This window comes from Salmo trutta, chromosome 16, assembly GCF_901001165.1.
Source record: "Salmo trutta chromosome 16, fSalTru1.1, whole genome shotgun sequence".
NCBI classification, from domain to species: domain Eukaryota; kingdom Metazoa; phylum Chordata; class Actinopteri; order Salmoniformes; family Salmonidae; genus Salmo; species Salmo trutta.
Genome location: NC_042972.1, coordinates 37,017,555 through 37,042,100, shown reverse-complemented (window position 1 = coordinate 37,042,100; position 24,546 = coordinate 37,017,555). Strand labels below are relative to the sequence as shown.

Genomic DNA, 24,546 nt, shown 5'->3' with positions numbered 1-24,546 from the left:
ACCTTCAGCAGCCACGTAGCTCTGCACAGGGCAGGACTCAAGCCCCAAACCCTGGGCCAAGGGACTGACTGACTGACAGACACAGCCCAGAGCTAAGCCACTGTGGCACACCGCACAGCCACCTTCAATGGCCATACGTCTGTATTGGAGAGCTGTATAGTCAAGCCCTCTGCACTTTATCTAAACCATTCCAGAGAGGCGAGGGGAATCGGCTCTTGTGGGCTCTGTTCATCCCCTGCTCCTGTAGTCAATCAATTAGGGGATCAAAGGAGGAGAAGAGTGAAGTGTCACAAAGCTTCTCCCACCCACAGCTGGCTGGGGCTGCCACCTTGGCCCTCGTCCCTGTCTGAGGGACAGTAGCCCAGAGGAAAACAGAAGTCCCAGGCTGGGACTTCAGGACCACATGTCAGACCAGAGGGAACAATCAGAACACATGCATGGGTTTGATCTGGACAACCACAACACAAACTTTAGAAGGATAGGGTTAACCATGACATACACTGAGGAAAGATCCTGATAACAATACATATTGGAACAATGTCAGGACCTATCCATCAAGATTCAGTGGTATATTTACTGTTTTTTAACTAGTCAAGTCAAGAACAAATTCTTATTTACAGCCTACTCCAGCCAAACCCCAATTGTGCACCACCCTATGGGACTCCCAATCACAGCCAGACGTGACACAGCCTGGATTCGAACCAGGTACTTTACTGACACCTCTTGCACTGAGATGCAGTGCCTTAGACCACTGCACCACATATGACAAGTAGGTCTGGTATCAGTTCTTAAAAAATGTACTATAGTACAATTTCCTGTCCTCTTGTCTAACAATTTACTGAATTTATATTTCAACAAATGAAATACATTAAATTAAAATCTTAACATAAATTACCCAAATGACCAATTCCTTAAATTCTCTCATTCTCACACAACTCTTTTTATTTCTCCTATGAGATAGATTTTCAAATTGACAATTTTTCCTCAAATGATATACTGTTATTCACATATACAGTTCCTGTGAACTGTGCGGCAGTCTTTAAGCTGATACACTGTTAGCTTTAAGCTGATACACTGTTAGCTTTAAGCTGATACACTGTTAGCTTTAAGCTGATACACTGTTAGCTTTAAGCTGATACACTGTTAGCATTCTTAAGAATATTTGGCTGTGTCAAAACAACTTTTTGGTTTCTTTGTTGTTTGATTCTACCTAAAGGCTTGAGCCTCTAATGTTCAATTCATTCTTTGTTCTTCACCTTTAGGTTTAAATAACCACTGAACAAAACATTTTAGAATTACATGTATTATATATTAATGTGTGTTAATGTGTTTTAATGGCAAATTAGTTAATTAAATGCACAATATTCCTGAGGAGAATAAATATGCATAGAACGCCATTCATTGTGTTTTCATAAAATACAGCATAATGAATTATAAAGAAGTAGGAAACCGTACTGTGTGCTGTATTTATTTTTTTAACGAACAAAATGTGGTAATTCATGTATGAGAATTGATCTAAAGTAGTCCTAACCTGCTGGTGATGTGTCCTTAATAATGCATTTTGAAAAGGTATAATGGATAGTTCAGTTTGGTCTAGTGATACTGTAGCATTACCAAATCCAGACTATGCATTGGCCATCAGAGATAAGGGTTGAATCCTTGAGTTCCCCATTTCACTACCTACAATATGGAACTCTCATTTATCCTCTCATTCGTTTCCCATCAGTCTCTATCAATAAAACTGCATAATACATTAAGATAACGGACTGCTGAAATATGGAAGTGTTCCTAAATTATTGTATTTCATTTTAAACATACCTAAAGCGCTATCTACATGCCATTTAAAAGTGGAAATGGTAAGAGGACCTTCCCTAGACGTTAATATACAGCACAGCTGACAGTCCCAATGCCAAACTGGATGGATTCCTCAGCGCTTCTACCATACAACCACAATTTTCTGTGACTGTGTGCAATAATTTACAGACACCATTCCAGAGCATAGCACATGAGCCCCAGACAGACAGACAGACAACAGGGGTGGAGAGGAGATCATAGCTGGAAAGTGTACAGAATGAATGACTTCCTACAGCTGTGTCTTGCAGCAGCCCTGACCAGCTCCCCCAGCTAGCAACACTCTCTCCACTAGGATCTGGGACTGCTCAGCTCTCTCACACACACCGCTCACTGGGATGGAAGCAGAGGTGGTCCAGAGGCCCATAGAATGTAATACACACATGTGCATGTGCCATGCATGCACACGTGTGCACTACACACAGAGCAAGTGTGCATTGTAGGGAAAAGAGAGGTGAAAAGTTCAGATGAATCCCCACCGGGCTGAATACTCAACTTCAGAGGACATGATTTTTCTTACAGAAAAAATGACCAATTTGAAATCTTTATTTGACACCATACTGTATTCAAACTGATATGAAACCTCAAAAAAGGACAAAGCAATGAATCTTTTTTAGCTCTTTAATTGATAACAGTTACGCCAGTGTTACAGTAAACACACCAACAGGCTGAAGGTAGTAAATACCACTACTCTAATACTTCATACAGCAGAATAAATTATACCATGGTAATATACACACATGTGGAACAGAAAGGGGATAAAGCAGAACACAGATTCCATAAAGCAAGTAAACAGGTCAGGAGTCAGGTGTTAGAAATGGATTGATACACTAGAAGCGTAAACAAAAACAAAAAAGTAATATTTGTTTTTTTATATACACAATAATGGGGCATCATTAAACAGAGCTTTCAGACCAGCCTGGTTTCAGTGCTTCAGAGTCATTACTTTTAGTGAGGTCTTCTCCACTGGAGATGTGTGGTCTGGAGCCTGGCTGTACACACACATAGCCAGAGAACACACTGGTCGGCCAACTGTTCTATTCTGACTCCTTTCCCTGACAGGAGAGGTCACCATCCTGCATGGCATCAAAGCTGTGCTGCTGAACCCCTGGACAATGTTTCACACTGAGAGAGTTCAGAGGTCAGACAGATGTGTAATGGTCCACAGTAAGGTTTGCACGCGGATCATGAGTCCATAAGATCAAGTGCTGGAATACACCTTCCAATGCTCCTGGCTGCACTTGTAGGTGGAATAATAGGTTTCCTCTGGTCACCATCAAAATGTATTGGTCTCTCTCTCTCTCAACCTCTTTTATACAATTATTCCATTTAGGAAGTTTAATGGAATTTTCTCCTAATTTAATATACAGAATTCCCTACTTAGCTTGGCTCAAAACACTGCATTTTGGTTTAAAGAAATTCATACAATATAACACAACCAAAAACAACAGAAGGAAACCAGTAAAGAAAACTATAAAATACATTGACTTCCGCAGATCCCTTGCTTAACTACCACTGAACATTGTTGTTGTTTTAGTATAAAACATACTCTTTATAAACAAACAATACACAACCTGCTACTGTACAATTTCCATTTAAAGGCGACAAAGGGCTAAATCCTGACTTGGAATATGCATACGCAACTCACTCCAACTTTTGCAAAAAAAATTCAAAAATCATACACGGATTTAAATGAGAGATTGGTGAGAAGTTTCAAGTTAGAATTCAGCCCAACATAGTTTGTGTCAAAAGTCAACTATGAATGCTACACAAATGTTTAATATTAGCTATTCTTTAAAAAAATGTTTTGTACATTTCTGCGAGTGTGTCGGTCAAAGCAGGAGTTGAATGTCCAGGGGATTAGAAGGAGGTGGATCCGGTCGGAGCCAGAGAGGGGGCCAGCCAGGGCTGTTACCTGTGCCCTTTCACAATTGAAAGGATTATTTGATTTGACAAAGTGCATGTGAATGGCACAGTTTGCCTACTCTTAATCTCATCATGGGCAGAGAAGGAATGTGACTGGCATCAGTCAGCCATGCTGGAGGAATGTTCCAGAGGAATGTTTCAGAGGAATGCACACCTGGTCCAAACCAACATGGTAAACAGCTACATGTGCTTTCATGTCTTAATTAAACAAAGAAAATCTAAAACCTGGCTGGTAATGAGAAGGGCCATTTATAATTAGCTTTGACACTATGTTGGTGTTGTTTAATCTCCTTCAATTGTTAAAGTCACATAGAGCTTTTGGGTAGGGGGTTTAGTCCTCCTTGGCAAGGTCCATATTTCTAAACAAAATACATTAATTTCCCCAATCCTGTTTTTACAAACAATGCCCTCCTCCCCATGGAGTACAGCTAAGGATGGATGTTGGGAGGGGGGAAGCCATTGGCTGCCAAACCGCTGCTAATTCCCAGTAGAATCCGCCCAGCCAGACTTCCCACTGAGTGGCCAAGTTCTTTAGGAATGTCAAGTTAAATATGAAAGTGGGAAGGTCAAATCGCTCACGAACATTAGAGCTCAGGGTACAGGCAGAGGAACCGCAGCCTGGAAAACAATCAGCTTCTCTCTCTGACTGGACCGACACACAAACACACACACACACACACCACTGCAACCCACCACATCACCTCAGACATCAGCTAGTATTTCACACGGAGAGAGAAAATAACTATGAAGGGAATAACAAACAAAAACAGAACCACATTAATCAGAATCGTAACAGCAATAATAATATTAACAATATTGATATAAAAAAACAAGAGTGATAATCATTTGAATGATATTGGCTTAGTGAACTATTATAAACAACAAGGTCAAAGTACATTTGGAAGTGGCTCTGAGTGTTGTGCTGGACTGGACTGCAGTGTGCACCCAGTGTTCTCCATGCTGGCTGGGGCCATCATCTCTGGGTTGCCTGTGCAGAGCCAATCAGGGAGGAGGGCACAGGGGAGTGGCAGAGCCACGGTTTAGGGGTCTTGGGGTAGAGGATCGGGCTGCCTGTTGGTTATCCATGGAAAGGCAGTTCTAATGACAAGTCCTCTCATAATCAAGAGGCAAAAAGACACTCTGACATACACAGAGACATCCTGACTGCCTGCAGGGTGGGGAGGGGGAGAGAGTGGTGCAGTGGTTAGGCTGCATGGTGGGGAGGGGAAGAGAGTGGTGCAGTGGTTAGGCTGCAGGGTGGGGAAGGGTAGAGAGTGGTGCAGTGGTTAGGCTGCAGGGTGGGGAGGGGGAGAGAGTGGTGCAGTGGTTAGGCTGCAGGGTGGGGAGGGGGAGAGAGTGGTGCAGTGGTTAGGCTGCAGGGTGGGGAGGGGAAGAGAGTGGTGCAGTGGTTAGGCTGCAGGGTGGGGAAGGGTAGAGAGTGGTGCAGTGGTTAGGCTGCAGGGTGGGGAGGGGGAGAGAGTGGCGCAGTGGTTAGGCTGCAGGGTGGGGAGGGGGAGAGAGTGGCGCAGTGGTTAGGCTGCAGGGTGGGGAGGGGGAGAGAGTGGCGCAGTGGTTAGGCTGCAGGGAGGGGAGGGGGAGAGTGGTGCAGTGGTTAGGCTGCAGGGAGGGGAGGGGGAGAGAGTGGCACAGTGGTTAGGCTGCAGGGAGGGGAGGGGGAGAGAGTGGCGCAGTGGTTAGGCTGCAGCGAGGAGGGGGGAGGGGGGGCAGCAGCAGGGTTGTATATGTTAAAGGGGTGTTGAGTTTAGACTGGGTGGAGCCAGGTGGAGGCTGGGTGTTTCAGTAGGCCTGTCCCGTCTCCACCTGCAGCAGTCCCAGGACAGCAGAGTGGTCTCCCAGCTTCATCCTCCTCTGGGTGGACAGACTCACATTCTTAGTCAGGTAGTCCACTGCAGCTAGAGAGAACAGACACACAGATCAACGTGAACATGTGAGGGATAAACACACATAAATATACATGCACAACACGCACAAAGAAACATACACACACATACACACTGACAGGTGGCTAACTCCTCAAACACACTCCTTTCTGTCCTTTTTGTTCAATGTCATTTTCTTTTTCTTTCTATACTCCGTTCAAAATTAGTTGTGGCAGAACCAAGTGGAGTAAAATGAGAAATAATTAGAAAGAAACCATTCTCTCTCCCATGCCCTGTCTGAGGTTGACACAGACTTGGCACAGGGCATGTGCCACCTCATAGAGTCTCCATGCTATCAGTCAGCATGGTCCCAGTGTGTGTCGTGTGTGCCAGTCTTCATTACACTTAGCATCTCTGATTTCATGCCCTCCACACTCCCTATCCTGGATCATTTTCATCAGTGAGACAGCAGCTTTCTTTTCTCTCCTCCGTTCATTAGCCAGCCACTGTGCTCAATCACTGTCTTAATTAAGCACACATCAGATCACATCCACACCATCATCAGTCTCTCTGCTCTGCAAGCTGGCTGATAATAACGCTACTGGCACACACACACGCACGCACGCACACACGCATGCAGGCACACACGCACGCACACACACACACGCACACACACGCACGCACACACGCACGCACACACGCACGCACACACGCACACACACACGCACACACACGCACGCATATGCGCACACACACATGCACACACACGCACACACACACACAGGTATACAACAGGACCAAAGGGAGGCTGGCTGGGGAAGTGTGGTTCAGTTTACCCCTTATGAAGGGTTGTGACAGCATCAGTCAATAATTATGTTAATCTAATCAGCCTGTTTCCTGTCCCGAGGTGTGTGTGTGTGTGTGTATGTGTGTGTGTGTGTGTGTGTGTGTGTGTGTGTGTGTGTGTGTGTGTGTGTGAGAGAGAGAGAGAGAGGGGTGGCTAAGAGGACAGGGTGCCCCTCAGGGTGTGTTAGTGTCTTTGAAGTGGCCCTCTCCTTGTTCCCAGCTAAGCAGAGCAGAGTGGGGTGTGACTAAGCCAGGCAGCACCGGAGGGTGAATCATAGGCCTTTATCAGACAGACCAGGAGTCAAAGGTCAGGGGGCAGCTCGGCCCAGGAGGTGGTGGAGGTGGGCACCATTTCCTCTAATTACAGTACCACTGGTTCCATTTCATATGAGGTGGAAGACATGCAGGAGACTTGTATTGGTAAGGAGGTCAGATGGGAAAGGCATACAAACACTCACTTCCTCACATTCACACATAAATGCAGATGCAGTACTTACTCTGTCCATACTGACTGTACTGGTATCCGGCGGTGACGGGGTCCACACTGTAGCTGGTGGCACTGTAGGTGGGGGGGCAGTAGGACTGGGAGGAGGCCAGGCTGTCCACCCCCTTGATGGAGTCAGAGCGCTGGCTGCAGCTGGCTGAGATGGGGTTGGAGGACTCCAGGCTGCCGTGGAGGGGGGAGATGGAGAAGTCATGCTGGGACTGGGAGGGCACGGCGTTGGGGTTACTCAGGATGCTCATCACCTAGGGAGGGCAGAGGGGAGACAGAGAGGGGGGGGGTTAGAGAGGCCTAGGTCCTAAACAACACATGGATGGGATTGAGTGACTACACCAGCAAGTTGCAGCAAACACTGGGAGTTATCACATTAGTTGTACAGAGGCAGCTTAAAAAACAACTATTTAACTTTGAAACACGGACCAACAAAAAAGTCTTGAAGTCACTAAAAAAGGACAGGTGTGAGAGAGAGAGATGGGGTGAGAGAGGGAAAGAAAGAGGTGCCAGTGAGTTCAGTGTTTAGCGTGGGGACAGCGTGGGGACAGCGCGGGGACAGCGCGGGGACAGCGCGGGGACAGCGCGGGGACAGCGCGGGGACAGCGTGGGGACAGCGCGGGGACAGCGCGGGGGACAGCGCGGGGACAGCGCGGGGACAGCGTGGGGACAGCGCGGGGACAGCGCGGGGGACAGAGCGGGGACAGCGCGGGGACAGCGCGGGGGACAGCGCGGGGACAGCGCGGGGACAGAAGGGTCTCAGGGTGATTATAGAACCACCAGCAGTGCCAGACAGCCCCTGTATATCCCAGAGCCTGTGGACTGGAGGAGGCCTGAGGCCTACACACCACAACAAGCACTGAGGGAGTCCCTAATCCCCAGCTCCTAGCCATCTCATGAATAGTAATGGAGTTGGAAGCAGTAAACGATCCCCTTAGATCAGATCCCCACACAAATAGGCTCTACTAGCCTCACCGAAGGGCCTACTGCCAGTATGAGTTACATTTACGGCTAGGGTAAGTATTAGGAGTGCTATTTATACAACATGAGTGCATTTATTTAATACTCTGCAATATCATTTCATATTCATCTACAGATGTAGGCATAGCAGGAAATGCAAACTTGCAGTGTATTTGAGGTTTAAACAACTTTTTAAGATTGTAATTTCCATTTAGAAATGTCAGACTTGTTTGCCCTATCAAATCCTACAAAAAATGTCCATAATTATAATCCACATAATCATTTACATTTCCTGTTGCAGTAGGATCATTTTCCCACTGTAGCAAACTGGTTCAAATTAAGATCCTACATCTGTACACAATCATGAGTTAACAAATAATAATCCAGTAGTGCTGTGAATGTTATTATCTCCATTAGACTAGAGGCACAGGCATCACCACAACGCAGTGCAGATGGATGTTTCTACTGAGCTTCTGCACTACACTTAAAATGTTGAATTAGACTTATATTTCCCTTTTAGGAAAGCAGAGGGGGAGACTCTTAATGGGGGAATTGGTCCCACATATGCTTCCCTTCTATTGCATAGAAGCATCCTCCTCAACATCAGGTTTACGTTGTGTCTCGCTACGCTGGGCTGGCCTTTGGCGCTTTGGCTGCTAAACCAATTAGCTCATCATGGAGGTGGTTACACACACACACACACACACACACACACACACACACACACACACACACACACACACACACACACACACACACACACACACACACACACACACACACAAAAGGTTTAAACACAGTTCACAGAGCTGGTGCTGTGGTGCAAAATATCCTAGAGAAGGACAGGGCTCCAGTCAATCTCCAGAGTGGACATCTAAGAAACCTTTATACTGTAGAACTTCTTCACTGCATACGTATGCAGTCATACTGCTCAGCAATGCATAGCCAGACACACACACCGCATAGGGAAAATGGATCTTATTCCACAAATTAATCAAATTCTGAAAAAAAAAGTACCTGAGGAAATATGAAGCACTTGAGGCACATCAGAGACATAAAGGCTGGTTAGCGATTTCCTCATGTTAGTTCTATCAGCATGGAAACTCCCAGCCTCCTCCAACGCCACCACTTATTTATACAGAACATGTGACATGTATCCATGAGAGGGAGATTCATGGCTCTCTGCATGCAGGACACATGGGATGCTCCCTCCCATATGGACCGGAGCTGCAGAACAGACTCAGTGTGGAACCTCCTGTCCCCTGCTGTGTTGTGCTGGGCTGTGATGTACTTACTATGCTGTGTTGGGCTAAGATGTGCTGGTCATGTGATGTGGGTGTGGGGAAGTGCTAGTCGGGGGTCCAGGGAGACAGCTGGAGGGGTGGGCCAGATATAGGCATCAGTTAATTGAAGCTTGATTACATCACTTCCTTATTTAAACATGAAATAATGAAGCGGCCAACAATCCGGTGCTGTGCTCGAATCAGCCTTATTACTATTCATAGGTTTAACTAGCTCCTCAAAAGAGAAGGCTACTTTTCATGGACAATTTTATAATAGATTTTTTTTTTCATCAAGATTGCAAAGAAGTTTGCAGTTTTAAAAAAAGAGAGGAAGGTGTATGTAAACATGTGTCTGGAAGGTTGTATCCTAGAGATGCCTCTCCTAAAATCACTCAGATGATTTTGGTCAACTTTTGCTGGAGGGGGGAAAGGTAAGCTCCTCGATTGAGCCGGGTTCATATTAGCTATCTGTAATGTCTTTCTGCTTTCACACAGCTAAACAAAAATCAATGCCATTTCACCACTTCCCCTTATTATCTGATGTGGGTGGAGATATGGCTGATGCTGAGTATCAGCTGCAGGGTGTAAAACACACCCTCAACAGGCCTTTAGACCTGCTCTGCTTCAGAACAACACCACTCAATACACACTTAACTAACACCCTCACTCTCTTTCAGAACAGCCCTCCACTACACCCCTGCCTCCCTCCTCCTCTCTCTTTCTCTCCATACAGCGTCCTCAGTGTTCGTTTGTTGTTTGACTTTGTGCTAGGGCTGTTGGAGGAGATAATGTGAGACAGGAGCAGTTTAAAGGACACTGCTCCAGGGCGTTCCCTGCCTCGCTCTCTACAGATAGATTACTTTATAAATAATAATAAAAAACTAATTAATTCTCTCAACTTCTGAGCCCTCCAGCCCTGCAGCGGAGTGAATGGAGAACTGGAAGTTGATACAATGTGCATCCTTTCAGATAAACAAATAGAGCATTTGTGACACAAAAAGAGGTTCTTTCATACCCTGCTAATTTCCTTAACAGTCAAATTATATTTTTGTGTCTGCTTAAATGTTTGACGAGCCTTTGCTCTTTGTTGAATTTCCTTCCAGAATAAAATGTAACTTGTTGTGAGGAAGTTGACTGACTGAAAAAGCGAAAGGCAATATTTCCTTAGGCTACGACAAAAGAGGAAAAAATGTCATAATTTTCTTACACTAAATTCCCCACAGTGACATATTCAAACCACAGTTTCAAAGAGATGCCTTCCGTCACATTGTTATTTAATACCCTTCATTATCACTACTTATGAAGCACCCAATGTAATATCCCTAAACAATATTTACATTATATCTTTACAGTCATGTAATGTGCTATGCCCATCTTAACCCTTGACTGACCACAGAGAGTTTCAAGTTCCTTGGTGTCCACTTTGCTAAGGACCTCATGGTCCAAACACACCAACACAGTCGTGAAGAGGGCACGACAACACCGCTTCCCCCTAAGGAGGCTGAAAATATTTGGCATGGGCGCTCAGATCTTTAAAAAGTTCTACAACTGCATCATTGAGAGCATCTTGACTGGCTACATCACAGCTTGGTATGGCAACTACTCAGCATCCGACCGCAAGGCGCTACAGAGGGTAGTGTATACGGACCAGTACATCAATGGGGTTGAACTCCCTGCCATCCACGACCTCTATACCAGGCGGTGTCAGAGGAAGGCCCTAAAATTGTTCAAAGATTCCAGCCACCCAAGTCATAGACTGTTCTCTCTGCTACCGCACGGCAAATGGTACCGGAGTGCTAAGTCTTGGACCAAAAGGCTCCTGAACAGCTTCTATTCTAAGCCATAAGACTCCTGAACAGCTTCTATTCTAAACCATAAGACTCCTGAACAGCTTCTACTCTAAACCATAAGACTGCTGAACAGCTTCTACTCTAAGCCATAAGACTGCTGAACAGCTTCTACTCTAAGCCATAAGACTCCTGAACAGCTTCTATTCTAAGCCATAAGACTCCTGAACAGCTTCTACTCTAAACCATAAGACTCCTGAACAGCTTCTACTCTAAACCATAAGACTGCTGAACAGCTTCTACTCTAAACCATAAGACTGCTGAACAGCTTCTATTCTAAGCCATAAGACTGCTGAACAGCTTCTACTCTAAGCCATAAGACTGCTGAACAGCTTCTACTCTAAGCCATAAGACTGCTGAACAGCTTCTACTCTAAGCCATAAGACTCCTGAACAGCTTCTACTCTAAACCATAAGACTGCTGAACAGCTTCTACTCTAAACCATAAGACTACTGAACAGCTTCTACTCTAAGCCATAAGACTCCTGAACAGCTTCTACTCTAAACCATAAGACTCCTGAACAGCTTCTACTCTAAGCCATAAGACTGCTGAACAGCTTCTACTCTAAACCATAAGACTGCTGAACAGCTTCTACTCTAAACCATAAGACTGCTGAACAGCTTCTACTCTAAACCATAAGACTCCTGAACAGCTTCTACTCTAAACCATAAGACTGCTGAACAGCTTCTACTCTAAACCATAAGACTGCTGAACAGCTTCTACTCTAAACCATAAGACTCCTGAACAGCTTCTACTCTAAACCATAAGACTGCTGAACAGCTTCTACTCTAAACCATAAGACTGCTGAACAGCTTCTATTCTAAGCCATAAGACTGCTGAACAGCTTCTACTCTAAGCCATAAGACTCCTGAACAGCTTCTACTCTAAACCATAAGACTGCTGAACAGCTTCTACTCTAAACCATAAGACTGCTGAACAGCTTCTATTCTAAACCATAAGACTCCTGAACAGCTTCTACTCTAAGCCATAAGACTGCTGAACAGCTTCTACTCTAAGCCATAAGACTGCTGAACAGCTTCTACTCTAAACCATAAGACTCCTGAACAGCTTCTACTCTAAGCCATAAGACTGCTGAACAGCTTCTACTCTAAACCATAAGACTGCTGAACAGCTTCTACTCTAAACCATAAGACTGCTGAACAGTTAGTTAGAACTACCCGGACTATCTGCACTGATCCTTTTTGCATTAAATATTTTTGACTCTATACACACACACTGGACTCTCCCCACACACTGGACTCTCCCCACACACTGGACTCTCCCCACACACTGGACTCTCCCCACACACTGGACTCTCCCCACACACTGGACTCTCCCCACACACTGGACTCTCCCCACACACTGGACTCTCCCCACACACTCACACATACTTACACTGACACTCCAACACATACACACTCACTCACTCACTCACTCACTCACTCACTCACTCACATAATCACCACACACACACACACATAGCACGTACACACAATCACCACACACACACACATACACACTCATCACATATGCTGCTGCTACTGTCTATTATCTATCCTGTTGCCTAGTCACTTTACCCCTACCTACAGTGATCGGAAAGTATTCAGACCCCTTGACTTTTTATACATTTTGTTACGTTACAGCCTTATTCTAAAATTTATTGAAAATATATATTTTTTATCAATCTACACACAATACCCCATAATAACAAAGCGAAAACAGGTTTTTAGAAATGTTTGCTGATGTATAAAACATAAAAAACATAAATGCCTTATTTACATAAGTATTCAGACCCCTTGCAACGAGATTCGAAATTGAGTTCAGTTGCATCCTGTTTCCATTGATCATCCTTGAGATGTTTCTACAACTTGATTGGAGTCCACCTGTGGTAAATTCAATTGAATGGACATGATTTGGAAAGGCACACACCTGTCTATATAAGGTCCCACAGTTGACAGTGCATGTCAGAGCAAAAAACAAGCCATGAGGTCGAAGGAATTATCCATAGAGATCCGAGACAGGATTGTGTTGATGCACAGATAGATCTGTGAAAGGGTACCAAAAAATGTCTGCAGCATTGAAGGTCCCCAAGAACACAGTGGCCTCCATCATTCTTAAATGGAAGTCGTTTGGAACCACCAAGACTCCTCCTAGAGCTGGCCGCCCGGCCAAACTAAACAATTGGGGGAGAAGGGCATTGGTCAGGGAGGTAACCAAGAACCCAATGTTCACTCTGACAGAGCTCTAGAGTTCCTCTGTGGAGATAGGAGAACCTTCCAGAAGGACAACCATCTCTGCAGCACTCCACCAATCAGGCCATTATGGTAGAGTGGCCAGACGGAAGCCACTCCTCAGTAAAAGGCACATGACAGCCTGCTTGGAGTTTGCCAAAAGGCACCTAAAGGACTCTCAGACCATGAGAAACAAGATTCTTTGGTCTGATGAAACAAAGATTGAACTCTTTGGCCTGAATGCCAAGCGTCACATCTGGAGGAAACCTGGCACCATCCCTACGGTGTAGCATGATGGTGGCAGCATCATGTTGTGGGGATGTTTTTCAGTGGTAGGGACTGGGAGACTAGTCAGGATCGAGGGAAAGATGAACGGAGCAGAGAGATCCTTGATGAAAACCTGCTCCAGAGCGCTCAGGACCCCAGACTGGGGTGAAGGTTCACCTTCCAACAGGACAACAACCCTAAGACTGTAACGTAACAAAATTTGGAAAAAGTCAAGGGGTCTGAATACTTTCCGAATGCACTGTATGTACATATCTACCTCAATTACCTCGTAGCCCTGCACATCGACACAGTACTGGTACCCCATGTATATAGCATGGGGTACCAGTGCTATATATTTCTTGTGATACTATATATATTTTTTCTGTTATTATTATTATTATTATTGTTTTTATTTTATTTGACTGGGTTCTGCATTGTTGGGAAGGGTCTGTAAGTAAGCATTTCACTGTTACTCTACAGCATGTGACAATAAACATGTCATTGAATTTGATCAGGTCAGAATGCACCTGTTAATCCAGTGACCTGCACTACCCACAGACAGATGAAAATGTTCACTATACCTGTAAATTTTTTCATTTTCACTAAAATATTTCACAGACAAAGTTTTTGCATCTGAAAGAAATAGTGATACAGTATAAGCAAAAGAGAGAAAGAGATATAAAGCGAGGGGAAAGAGGAGAGAGGAGACAGAAAGAGAGAGTGTGAGAGAGAGGATTTGGGAAGTACAAAGACTCCTCTAGGACTAAAGTTGGCCTGAGGGCCAGCCTGCCTGGAGAGCTGATAGGACAGCCCTGTGTTCCATTCCCGGCGCCAGCGCCCGCGCCAATACACCCCACTCCACAAACTCTGCTCTTAATCTGCGCAAGACTGGATTAGCTCCCCTCTCACCGATAGCTCCCGTTCTGCCCAAATCGAATGCCCGCAAGACGTACCTTTAAGTTCGGCAGAGGTCACCGGGGCAGAGAGGAGAAAATAAGCACTCCAAATGTCTGGAAGTTATCCCGAGAGGCACAGAATAACATCTCCCACCTTGGCAGATCTGCCTGGCTGATACACGCCTCAGCTGGGAATGACTTAAGATCAGGGATGATGATGACACCAGATTTGGGTCGATTTTTCAAGGCCAGTCCTGTGGGTGTGATTACAGAGATTAAATATATGGTTGAATTCACTGACCTATAAGTCAAGTAAATTGAGTATACTGTGTGGTTAGTGTTGGGTTATTGAGGAACCAAATACATGTTAATAGAAAATAATTCAAACTTGTGCAATGACTAAAATGATTAGGAATATTCCATATCAAATACGGAATATTTGAAAATTATTTCTGAGAACTGGTCCAAAAAATACTTTGAATCCCATATTACTCCAAATCTAATTGAAACCTTATTTTACTGATCAATTCAAGAATGCAGGGTAAAATGATTTTGCGATGAACAAAATGAAGTCAAACTTACAAATCAAATAAACAGCATACATTCCTTCATTTTGAAAACAACTAGGAAAGAGAATAAAGTACTTAAAGATCAAGGATTCTTTCTAAAGAGTCAATAGAGCAGTGCAACCCCAAATCCAGCCCTCCCTCCCCCCCATCCCTCCTCCTCACATGAGAGGGGCAGCCCAGCAGGCAGTAAGGCCCCTCATCTAGGCAGACAAAATGATTATTTAAAAATAACAGAGATTGCATAAATTGAATGAAAGCGTTTTGGTCACGGTGGAGGTGGTGGGAGCAGTGTGGGGCCAGGACGCAGACGGCAGCGTTGGTGGCAGACAGCAGATGACGGGCCCTGGCCTGCGTGTCAGCGCGTTAATTGGCCGCGGCACGTTAATCAAAAGTGAAAAGTGTCTTCCGCCGCCAATGCTAAGGAGAGACAGAGACAGGAGGAAGAGAGGGGGAGGATGGGGAGTAGAGAGAGTGGAGGGAAAGAGAGAGAGAGAAATAGGTATTTGAAGAGTGTGGGGTGTATGGCAGGGAAGGGGGGTGTTAATTGTGTTCAATTAAGTGCCTGATTGGCACTGACAGAATCTGGGCATTGACATGCCGGGCACAGATGAGGATGATTAGCGGGCATTGGAACAAGCTGTCACTTCTCACAACATTAGCCATACTACCACAGTGTCCCCCAGACTCTCTACTCCGCTCTCTAACACTTCTCCCCACAAACACTGAGCTGCACCATTTTTCAAACAGCTAAACTGGAGACCTAAACAAACAGAATATCAAACGAAATTCCACAAGATACTAAAGCTAGAATCCTTCATTGAAACCATTACAAAGCATGCTCCCCACCCCCTGTTTTGCAATGGGATGGGGCTGGAGAAACGGAACCACTCTCAAATTCATAGAAAGAGCTATAGTTGAAAGGACTGACCATCTGTGATATCAAATGTATAATTGTAACCATGTTTTGGGGCTATACGGTGTTTGTTAATGTTTACCTTGTTTACAAACATTGTAGTAAAACAAGCTTATATTTTGGTCAACAAATGGATGTAGCAAGCAATATTTCATCAAATGTAAATGGAGAATAATAGCTTTGTAATAGATTTGATTAAATACATTTTCTTCTCTGACCCATTCCCCGCCCTCTATCCTTGTGTTCAATGGAGCACAGCTGCTTGCTACTAGCCAGAGAAAGGACTCCCTCCCTCCTAAACGGCCCACTGTGCATGCAGGGCCCCTCACTAACCAGAGGTTACGTCTATTGGGCTGCAATTGGAGAACGTGTGGGGAGCAATCCTCTATTCTCTGCTAGTGATATGCTTGAGTTACTATGGGATGGATTCAGCCACCAGGAACAAGAGCAACCCACTCCAATACAAACACACAGACACACACGCACGCACGCACACACACACACACACACACACACACTGCAACTCACCTCGCACCAGCGCCTCTGCCAAATTAAACGGCAGATTTTCTGATTCCAGCAGAGAGGTTTCAGTGAGGCAGGGCTGTGTGTGTGAGGGAGCAGCTCGGAGAGGAAAGCGAGGCGGATCGGGGAGCGCGGGGGGGGGGGGTTGTTTGCTAAAACCAGCAGGAGCCAGGCCTAGTAAAAAATGTCAGGTCAAATTGTTCTTGACAGTGTTAATATCTGCACCTCATAGTCATAATTACATGTAAATAAATAGTGAAATAGCTCTCAGCTGGATACTGAGAGGAGCGGACTGCTACACCAGACAACCAGCTGGGGACCAAACCACCTCGCATATTCTAATTTAACTGGCCCACGAGAAGGAGGAAGAGAGAGAGAAATACACACAGAGAGAGAGAGAGAAATACAGAGGGAGAGAAATACAGAAAGAGAGAGAGAGAGAGAGAAATACAGAGGGAGAGAGAGAGAAAGAAAGACAGAGAGAGAAAGACAGAGAGAGAAAGACAGAGAGAGTGAGAGAGAGTAAGTGAGAGCGAGAGAGAAAGACAGAGAAAGAAAGAGAGAGAGAGATAGAGTGAGAGAGAGAGAGAGATATGGCCAGAGACAGAGTATTAATCACGTCCATGCACCTGTCAGAGAGGCATCTGGAACTAACAGGAAACACATGCAGCCAGACAACATCCCCAACCTCCAGACGGCTAGCAAGACAGGTTGACTGCAGCCCGGCCCTGCTGCGACCCTGCCACCCCCTGACCCCTTCCACAGAGGTCACAACAGTGTGCATACCTCATACACCAGACTTCACTTCACCTGCCTCAGCATTAACACTTCCCGCTCCAACAAGTGGAAGGTAAGAGACTGTGAATAATAATAGTAACACTTGGTTATAATAATATGAAATAGAGTAGAGAAAATAATGCCACAAATCTATGGAATAAAACTTCTTCAGTATGTTCCACAGTGTACGCCGGTGTGTAATTGGTACTCAAGATATGATCGATGTGCCTACACTTTAATAAAGGCAATACCATTCTCCATCTTATAGTCATTTTGTCTGTGTGGGACACACATGTGAATCCGTCTCAGTCATGTCCTACTTAAATCATCAACTTCTAGAATTTACTGAAATGTATATTGGCTGCCTCTGCAAGATAAATGTAAATCGCATTCCTTTATATTGACTATTTATCAGGATGCAACAGCTCACTTTCTGCAGGAAATATCTCTTACCCGCACACAACACCCTTGCATTTAAATAGCATTTTTATTGTCCGCCATAGCCTTTCATCTGGGTGTGGGGAGAAGAGCTGCCTCTCCAGGGGGAGAGCGAGAGCGACGGAGAGAGAAAGAGAGAGCGAGAGAGCGAGAGAGAGAGAGCGAGAGAGAGAGAGCGAGAGAGAGAGAGTAGACGTACTATTGGCAAGAGTTGTCAAAAAAAGAGAAGGGGAAAGGTTGGTAGATAAATAAATGAAACCACATCCAAAGATATTTCTTTGAAACGAGAAGCAAAGAGCGTATTGGTTTCACTTAGCTGCTCTAGGGGGGTTAGAGGTTGAGGTATAGAGAACGCAGGCATGGAACCAACCACAGATAGAGAGCCCATTAACTGGTAAGGAGAGTACAAGCCTGTTTGGGAAAAACATTTGACCTTTGCATCACATAAAATACCCACGCTAAAAGCACCTAAAACACCATTCCATCTGATACATAGCTAAACACAGACAAAGCCCCATATCGCCAATGTTTGTGCTTGTATATTTGTGATACCAGCAATCCTTTCCTCCGAGTTCAGACGTGTTAAACAAGCAGCAAGCCCTAATAATCTATGCTAAAACATATAGCCAGTGGATATGATTTACACTCTCATGATTCTCTTGGCAGCTGCCAACAGCAGATCTCTTTCTTTTTTTTAAGCCTCTTATATCTTTTTTTATACTTGCCAAATTGAAACAGTATTTGTTTTAATGGAAGTTCTAATTAACGTCTATGTATTCCCCCTCTTGCTCTGCGAGAGGCTGAGCTATGAATGCAGGCTATGTACTCATCCCCTTTGATTTCTTGTCAGTAGAGCTTGCCAGCTGACATGGTGCCTGGTGAGAGGCTTAATGCCCAACTTTTAATAATGTGGGGGACTACATGAGTCTCCCTCTCTCATTGGTATTCAGGTGCAGGATGTCTTGTTAGAAGTCAGAGAGGGGGGAGGAATGGAGTCAGAGCCTCTAGATTGTTCCCTCCATCTCTCTCTCTCTCCCTCTTTCTGGCAATGACTAATGTTGGCGTCTTAAATAGAATTCATCCCATTTTTAAAGAAGTGTCAGTGCTCGCTAATGGAAGAGAAGAGCGGCAGCGGCAGTTTGGAGTCTCCCCTGGCTTATCTCTGTTAGACAGTTGGGGAAGTCGCTAGCGTTGCGAGCGTAGCGTGGTGTCAGCGTGCGTGGTGTCAGCGTAACGGGGTGTCAGCGTAGCGGGGTGTCAGCGTGAGTGGTGTCAGCGTGAGTGGTGTCAGCGTGCGTGGTGTCAGCGTGCGTGGTGTCAGCATGCGTGGTGTCAGCATGCGTGGTGTCAGCATGCGTGGTGTCAGCATGCGTGGTGTCAGCGTAGCGGGGTGTCAGCATGAGTGGTGTCAGCGTGAGTGGTGTCAGCGTGAGTGGTGTCAGCGTGAGTGGTGTCAGCGTGCGTGGTGTCAGCGTGCGTGGTGTCAGCGTGCGTGTTGTCAGCGTGCGTGGTGTCAGCGTGCGTGGTGTCAGCGTGCGTGGTGTCAGCGTGCGTGGTGTCAGCGTGCGTGGTGCGGTGCAAAGCAGGCAGCCAGGCAGGCCTAGGGCCTAGGACAGATCAAAGGGAGGCAGGGGTGAGAGCCGCTCTGCCTGCCTCTGATCCCCTGTGTGTGTGTGTGTGTGTGTGTGTGTGTGTGTGTGTGTGTGTGTGTGTGTGTGTGTGTGTGTGTGTGTGTGTGTGTGTGTGTGTGTGTGTGTGTGTGTGTGTGTGTGTGTGTGTGTAGGCCCAGCCCACTCCCACAGCACCACAGGCCCTCCTCACACACATGGTCCCTCTAATTCCAAAACACACATCCCTTCAAGAACAGGGTAAAACGGAACGCTAACTAACTAGCATGGTTTAATCCTAACACACATAACCCTTTACATTTGTGGAATATCTTATAGTTATACTTTTTGCCATTTGGGAAAAATAAATAAATACATTGAAAATAATCTATGCTGAATCCATAAGGGTTGGTAGCCTTACTATGTACATACTGCATCACTTCACTTTGACCTAATCAGTCCTCTTGACCTGTTTGATCCATTCCAGGTTTGATCCAAAGGGTCAAATATGTTTAAAACTCCTTTATTTCACAGTAATAACTGGCAGGTATAGACGTGTTTTTCAGCTGTAGTATGATCAACAACCCACTACACCCTGTGTGTGGTTGATCAACTGACAGTATTTTCCTGTATGTTATTTCACTCAGAGAGAGACAATGTATCGTGTCCCGCTGTATGTTATCCTCAACTTCAACATCCCTGGGATTTGTCTAAATACTTTGCGATGTTTGTACTTCATTACAGAGGGCTTCTTCCTTTAGAAGTAGGTTAGAACACAAACTCTTGGTACTGTTGAAGCCTCATGAGGAGCAGTTGTTTTCTCTCCTCTCCCAGCAGGTGTCCCTGTCATGCAATAAAGAGGAACTCAGCCCAAACGGCTGCCAAAGAACACATCTCCCAAGAACAGCTAGTGCTTCAAAGGCTTATAAGGAGTTTCCTATGACCTGATATTGTTTCTGGAGAAGATGTAGACCACCTAAGCTATGGTTACACTTCCTTTTACAGTGATGGCTCACCATACAATAACCAGGTACAGTAGGCTTTGTAAATAAAATATAGCTACCTGTGCTTAAAATGGATAACAGATAGACTGTCGGAACTTGGAACAATTAGAACAAATTCAAGGCTACATTTCATTAGAACAAATGTGAAATTGTATTTATTTTGCTGTAAGTTATTGGCCATGTCCGAATGACAATATTTATGTTCTAAATAGTAGCCTTTAAGGTATGCCAAAATGTTAAGTTTTACAGTATGTGAAAGTTTGAAACCTGAGTATGCTTTAATTGCCAGGAGGCCGTACTCATTTAGGCTTTTCATTTCGTAGAATTTTGCTGCACACTATTGAGGAAGAGAATCGTCTTTTCACGAACAAGTGTGTTTGACAACAGCTGATAATCAGAATTGGGGACAAGAACTACAAAATGAACGAAATGCGGGGAACGCACAATTGCGCATTACATGACGCCTTCTCAGCAAGGATGAGTAATATGTTGTTATTTGTTGCTTAGTGCATATGTTTTTACTAAACAGTACATTCTAAATAGTCTATAGTACTATTAGTACACAGTATGTAGTTTTAGTAAGTAGTAGGCAAGACAGCCATTATGCCTTTAAGGACCAGGAAATGCGTAGAGCTAAGTTGTCACGTCCTGACCAGTAAAGGGGTTATTTGTTATTGTAGTTTGGTCAGGACATGGCAAGGGGTGTTTGTTTTATGTGTTTCGGGGTTTTTGGTTAATGTTCTATGTTAGTATATTTCTATGTTCGTTCTAGTCTTTCTATTTCTATGTTTAGTTTATTGGGTTGACCTTCAATTGGAGGCAGCTGTTCCTCGTTGCCTCTAATTGAAGTTTTTTCGTCGTTGTTTTTTGTTAAAGTGTTTATTTTGGTTTTCTTCATAATAAAGAAGATGAGCATACACATTCCCGCTGTGTTTTGGTCCCATCCTTACGACGAACGTGACAGAACTACCCACCACCAATGGACCAAGCAGCGGACGAAGGAGCAGCAGAGGGATTTGGAGTCATGGACATGGGAGGAAATTTTGGACGGGGCAGGACCTTGGCGCCAGGCTGGGGAGTACCAGCGACCTAAGGAGGAGCTGGAGGCAGCCAAGGCGGAGCGGCGTCATTACGAGGCATTATACGCGCAGATTGGCAAGTGTGAGAAGCAGCCCCAATACATTTTTGGGGAGGGGCACACGGGAAGAGTGGCTAGGTCAGGTAATACACCTAAACCAACTCCCCGTGGTTATTATGGGGAGCAGCGGATCATGAGAGTGCCGGTCTATGCGGAAGTGCGCACGATCTCGCCCATATGCACGCACAGTCCGGTGCGAGCGATCCCAGCCCCTCGCAAGTGCAGTGCTAGAGTGGGCATCCAGCCAGGTAGGAGTATGCCTGCGCAGCACATCTGGCCACCAGTGCGTCTCCTAGGTCCAGGCAACCCTGCGCCTGCTCTACGCACGGCAGCCATCAGGCCTCTGCACAGCCCAGTTCGCCCTGTGCCAGCACTCCGCTCGTGCAAGGCTACTGTTACCATCCAGCCAGGATGGGTTGTGCAGGCTGTGTGTGCGCTCCAGACCTCCAGTGCTTGTTCATGGCCCGGTGTATCCAGTTCCTGCTCCTCGCACTAGCCTTGAGGTGCATGTCTCCAGTCTGGCGCCTCCAAAGCCAGCACCACGCACCAGGCCTCCAGTGCGTCAGCCCAGTCCAGTACGTCCTGCTCCTGCTCCTCGCACTAGCCCTGTGGTGCGTGTAAATAGTCTGGCGCCTCCAAAGCCAGCCCCACGCATCAGGCCTTCAGTGTGCAGTCCCCGTCCAGAGCTTCCGGCGACAGTGCCCCGTCTAGAGCTTCCGGCGACAGTTCCCCGTCTAGTGCTTCCGGCAATGTCCTACAGTCCGGAGCCTGCAGAGACATCCCACAGTCCGGAGCCTGCAGAGACGGCCCACAGTCCGGAGCCTGCAGAGACGGCCCACAGTCCGGAGCCTGCCGAGACGGCCCACAGTCCGGAGCCTGCCAAGACGGCCCACAGTCCGGAGCCTGCCGAGACGGCCCACAGTCCGGAGCCTGCAGAGACGGCCCACAGTCCGGAGCCTGCAGAGACGGCCAAGGTCTGGAGCCTGCAGAGACGGCCTAAAGTCCAGAACCTGCAGAGACGGCCTACAGTCCAGAACCTGCAGAGACGGCCTACAGTCCGGAGCCTGCAGAGTCGCCCTACAGTCCGGAGCCTGCGCAGCCAGAGTCGCCCTACAGTCCGGAACCGGCGCAGCCAGAGTCGCCCTACAGTCCGGAACCGGCGCAGCCAGAGTCGCCCTACAGTCCGGAACCGGCGCAGCCAGAGTCGCCCTACAGTCCGGAACCGGTGCAGCCAGAGTCGCCCTACAGTCCGGAGCTCCCAGAGTCGATCTCCAGTCCGGAGCTCCCAGAGTCGCCATCCAGTCCGAGGTCTCCAGCGACGCGTATCAGAACGAGGTCTCCAGTGACGCGCATCAGGTCTCCAGCGACGCGCCTCAGCCCTGAGCCTTCAGCGGGGGTGGACAGGTTAGGTTGGGGACTAAGGCCGGAGCCTGAGCCACCTCCATAGTGGAGGATTGGGGGGGTGTAGCACAAGAACCGTCGGTGACGGTGGCCACCCTCCCTCCCTTCCCTTCCCTCCCTTTAGTTTGGGATTATTTTTGTTTTGGGGTTTATTTTTGTGTTTTTTGGTTTGAGGTGCATCCGGGGTCTGCACCTTTGGGGGGGGGGGGGGGGGGGGGTACTGTCACGTCCTGACCAGTAAAGGGGTTATTTGTTATTGTAGTTTGGTCAGGACGTGGCAGGGGGTGTTTGTTTTATGTGTTTAGGGGTTTTTGGTTAATGTTCTATGTTCTATGTTAGTATATTTCTATGTTCGTTCTAGTCTTTCTATTTCTATGTTTAGTTTATTGGGTTGACCTTCAATTGGAGGCAGCTGTTCCTCGTTGCCTCTAATTGAAGGTCCTATTTAGTAGGGGTGTTTTTTCATGGGTTTTTGTGGGTAGTTGTTCCGTATGTAAGCACTGTTTTTTCGTCGTTGTTTTTTGTTTAAGTGTTTATTTTGGTTTTCTTAATAATAAAGAAGATGAGCATACACATTCCCGCTGAGTTTTGGTCCCATCCTTACGACGAACGTGATATAAGTTGTTGTCAATGAGTTCTTCAGTCACACCTTCATTATTTAACCAATTACTTTCTGCTTATTAAGGTACTGTAAAAGGAATCGGAACTGAAGCTTTCGCCACAGCATGGCATACTTGTTTATATAGCTCGTAACAATTTATTGTAACGCCCAACGCAGTGATCCATTTAATACAAACGGACATGCAACGGAACAAGAACAACGTCTGGACATAAACACGACACGACAAACAGTGCTACTACAGGGAACAACACAGAGGAGCAGACATATATGCAGGGGTAATCAACAAACTGAGGGTGTCCAGGTTAGTCCAAAGAACGCAGCTGCATGTAATGATGGTAACAGGTGTGTATAATGACGGGTAGCCTGGCGCCCTGGAGCGTGGGTAGTGGGAGCAGGCGTGCCACTTATAGTTTGTATGTCATTGGGAGTATGTTATGAAGACTTCCAAAATATGTTTCACAAATGAAAAGTTTGGGAAATATTTGTTGTGAATGAAATCCTCTCAGGTCTTCAAAGCAATAGAGTTCCAGGTGATTGACACAAAATTCCCTCCATCAAAAAAGCAATACTAATGTTTTCAGTCTCCACCTCATACTCCTGGCCTCTATCCAACACCTGCTGTGACACCAAATGAAACAGGACCAACACAACAAATCTGCTCTCATAACTCTGGACCAGCCAAGCACAGCTTAACCCCCCACCCCACCCCTGACACAGCTAGTGCCTCTCTCTCAAACCAGCCAAACTTATATCTCACATGACAACAACCCCTGTGCCGGTGTGGATGGCTTTTCCAGCGGCCGTAATGGGAAAACATGCACTGTCGGGAAATGTTACGGGATTGGGATGGGTGCAAGCACCTGTCGGCAATGCTGAACGCAGCAGGATTCCATTACAGACTTGGTAGTTGGCCACCACAGACCATTTACTGGGAATCACAGAATGTTGTCAATCTTTACCAGTAACGGGTAGCCCATCAGTACCAGACACTAGAGAAAATAGCTCACACATACCAACAAACAGGCATGTCTCCTCTGGACAGATGCTGTCTGAAAACCCACAATATAAAATTATA

At 46.1% G+C, this 24,546-nt stretch overlaps 1 protein-coding gene across 8 annotated transcripts in view; it reads right to left on the bottom strand.

The window, feature by feature from the left end:
* Positions 1–5,388: 5,388 nt before the first annotated feature.
* LOC115150686 (paired box protein Pax-7-like) overlaps positions 5,389–24,546 on the bottom strand; it is a 62,653-nt gene continuing 43,495 nt past the window's right edge. For all 8 annotated transcript variants that reach the window (XM_029694210.1, XM_029694206.1, XM_029694207.1 and 5 more), the window contains exons 8-9: positions 7,001–7,250; positions 5,389–5,690 (exon numbers count right to left, since the gene is read on the bottom strand). In XM_029694210.1, the coding sequence (XP_029550070.1) occupies positions 5,575–5,690; positions 7,001–7,250 (366 nt within the window). In that variant the 3' untranslated portion in view covers positions 5,389–5,574. The remainder of the gene's footprint in view (positions 5,691–7,000; positions 7,251–24,546) is intronic.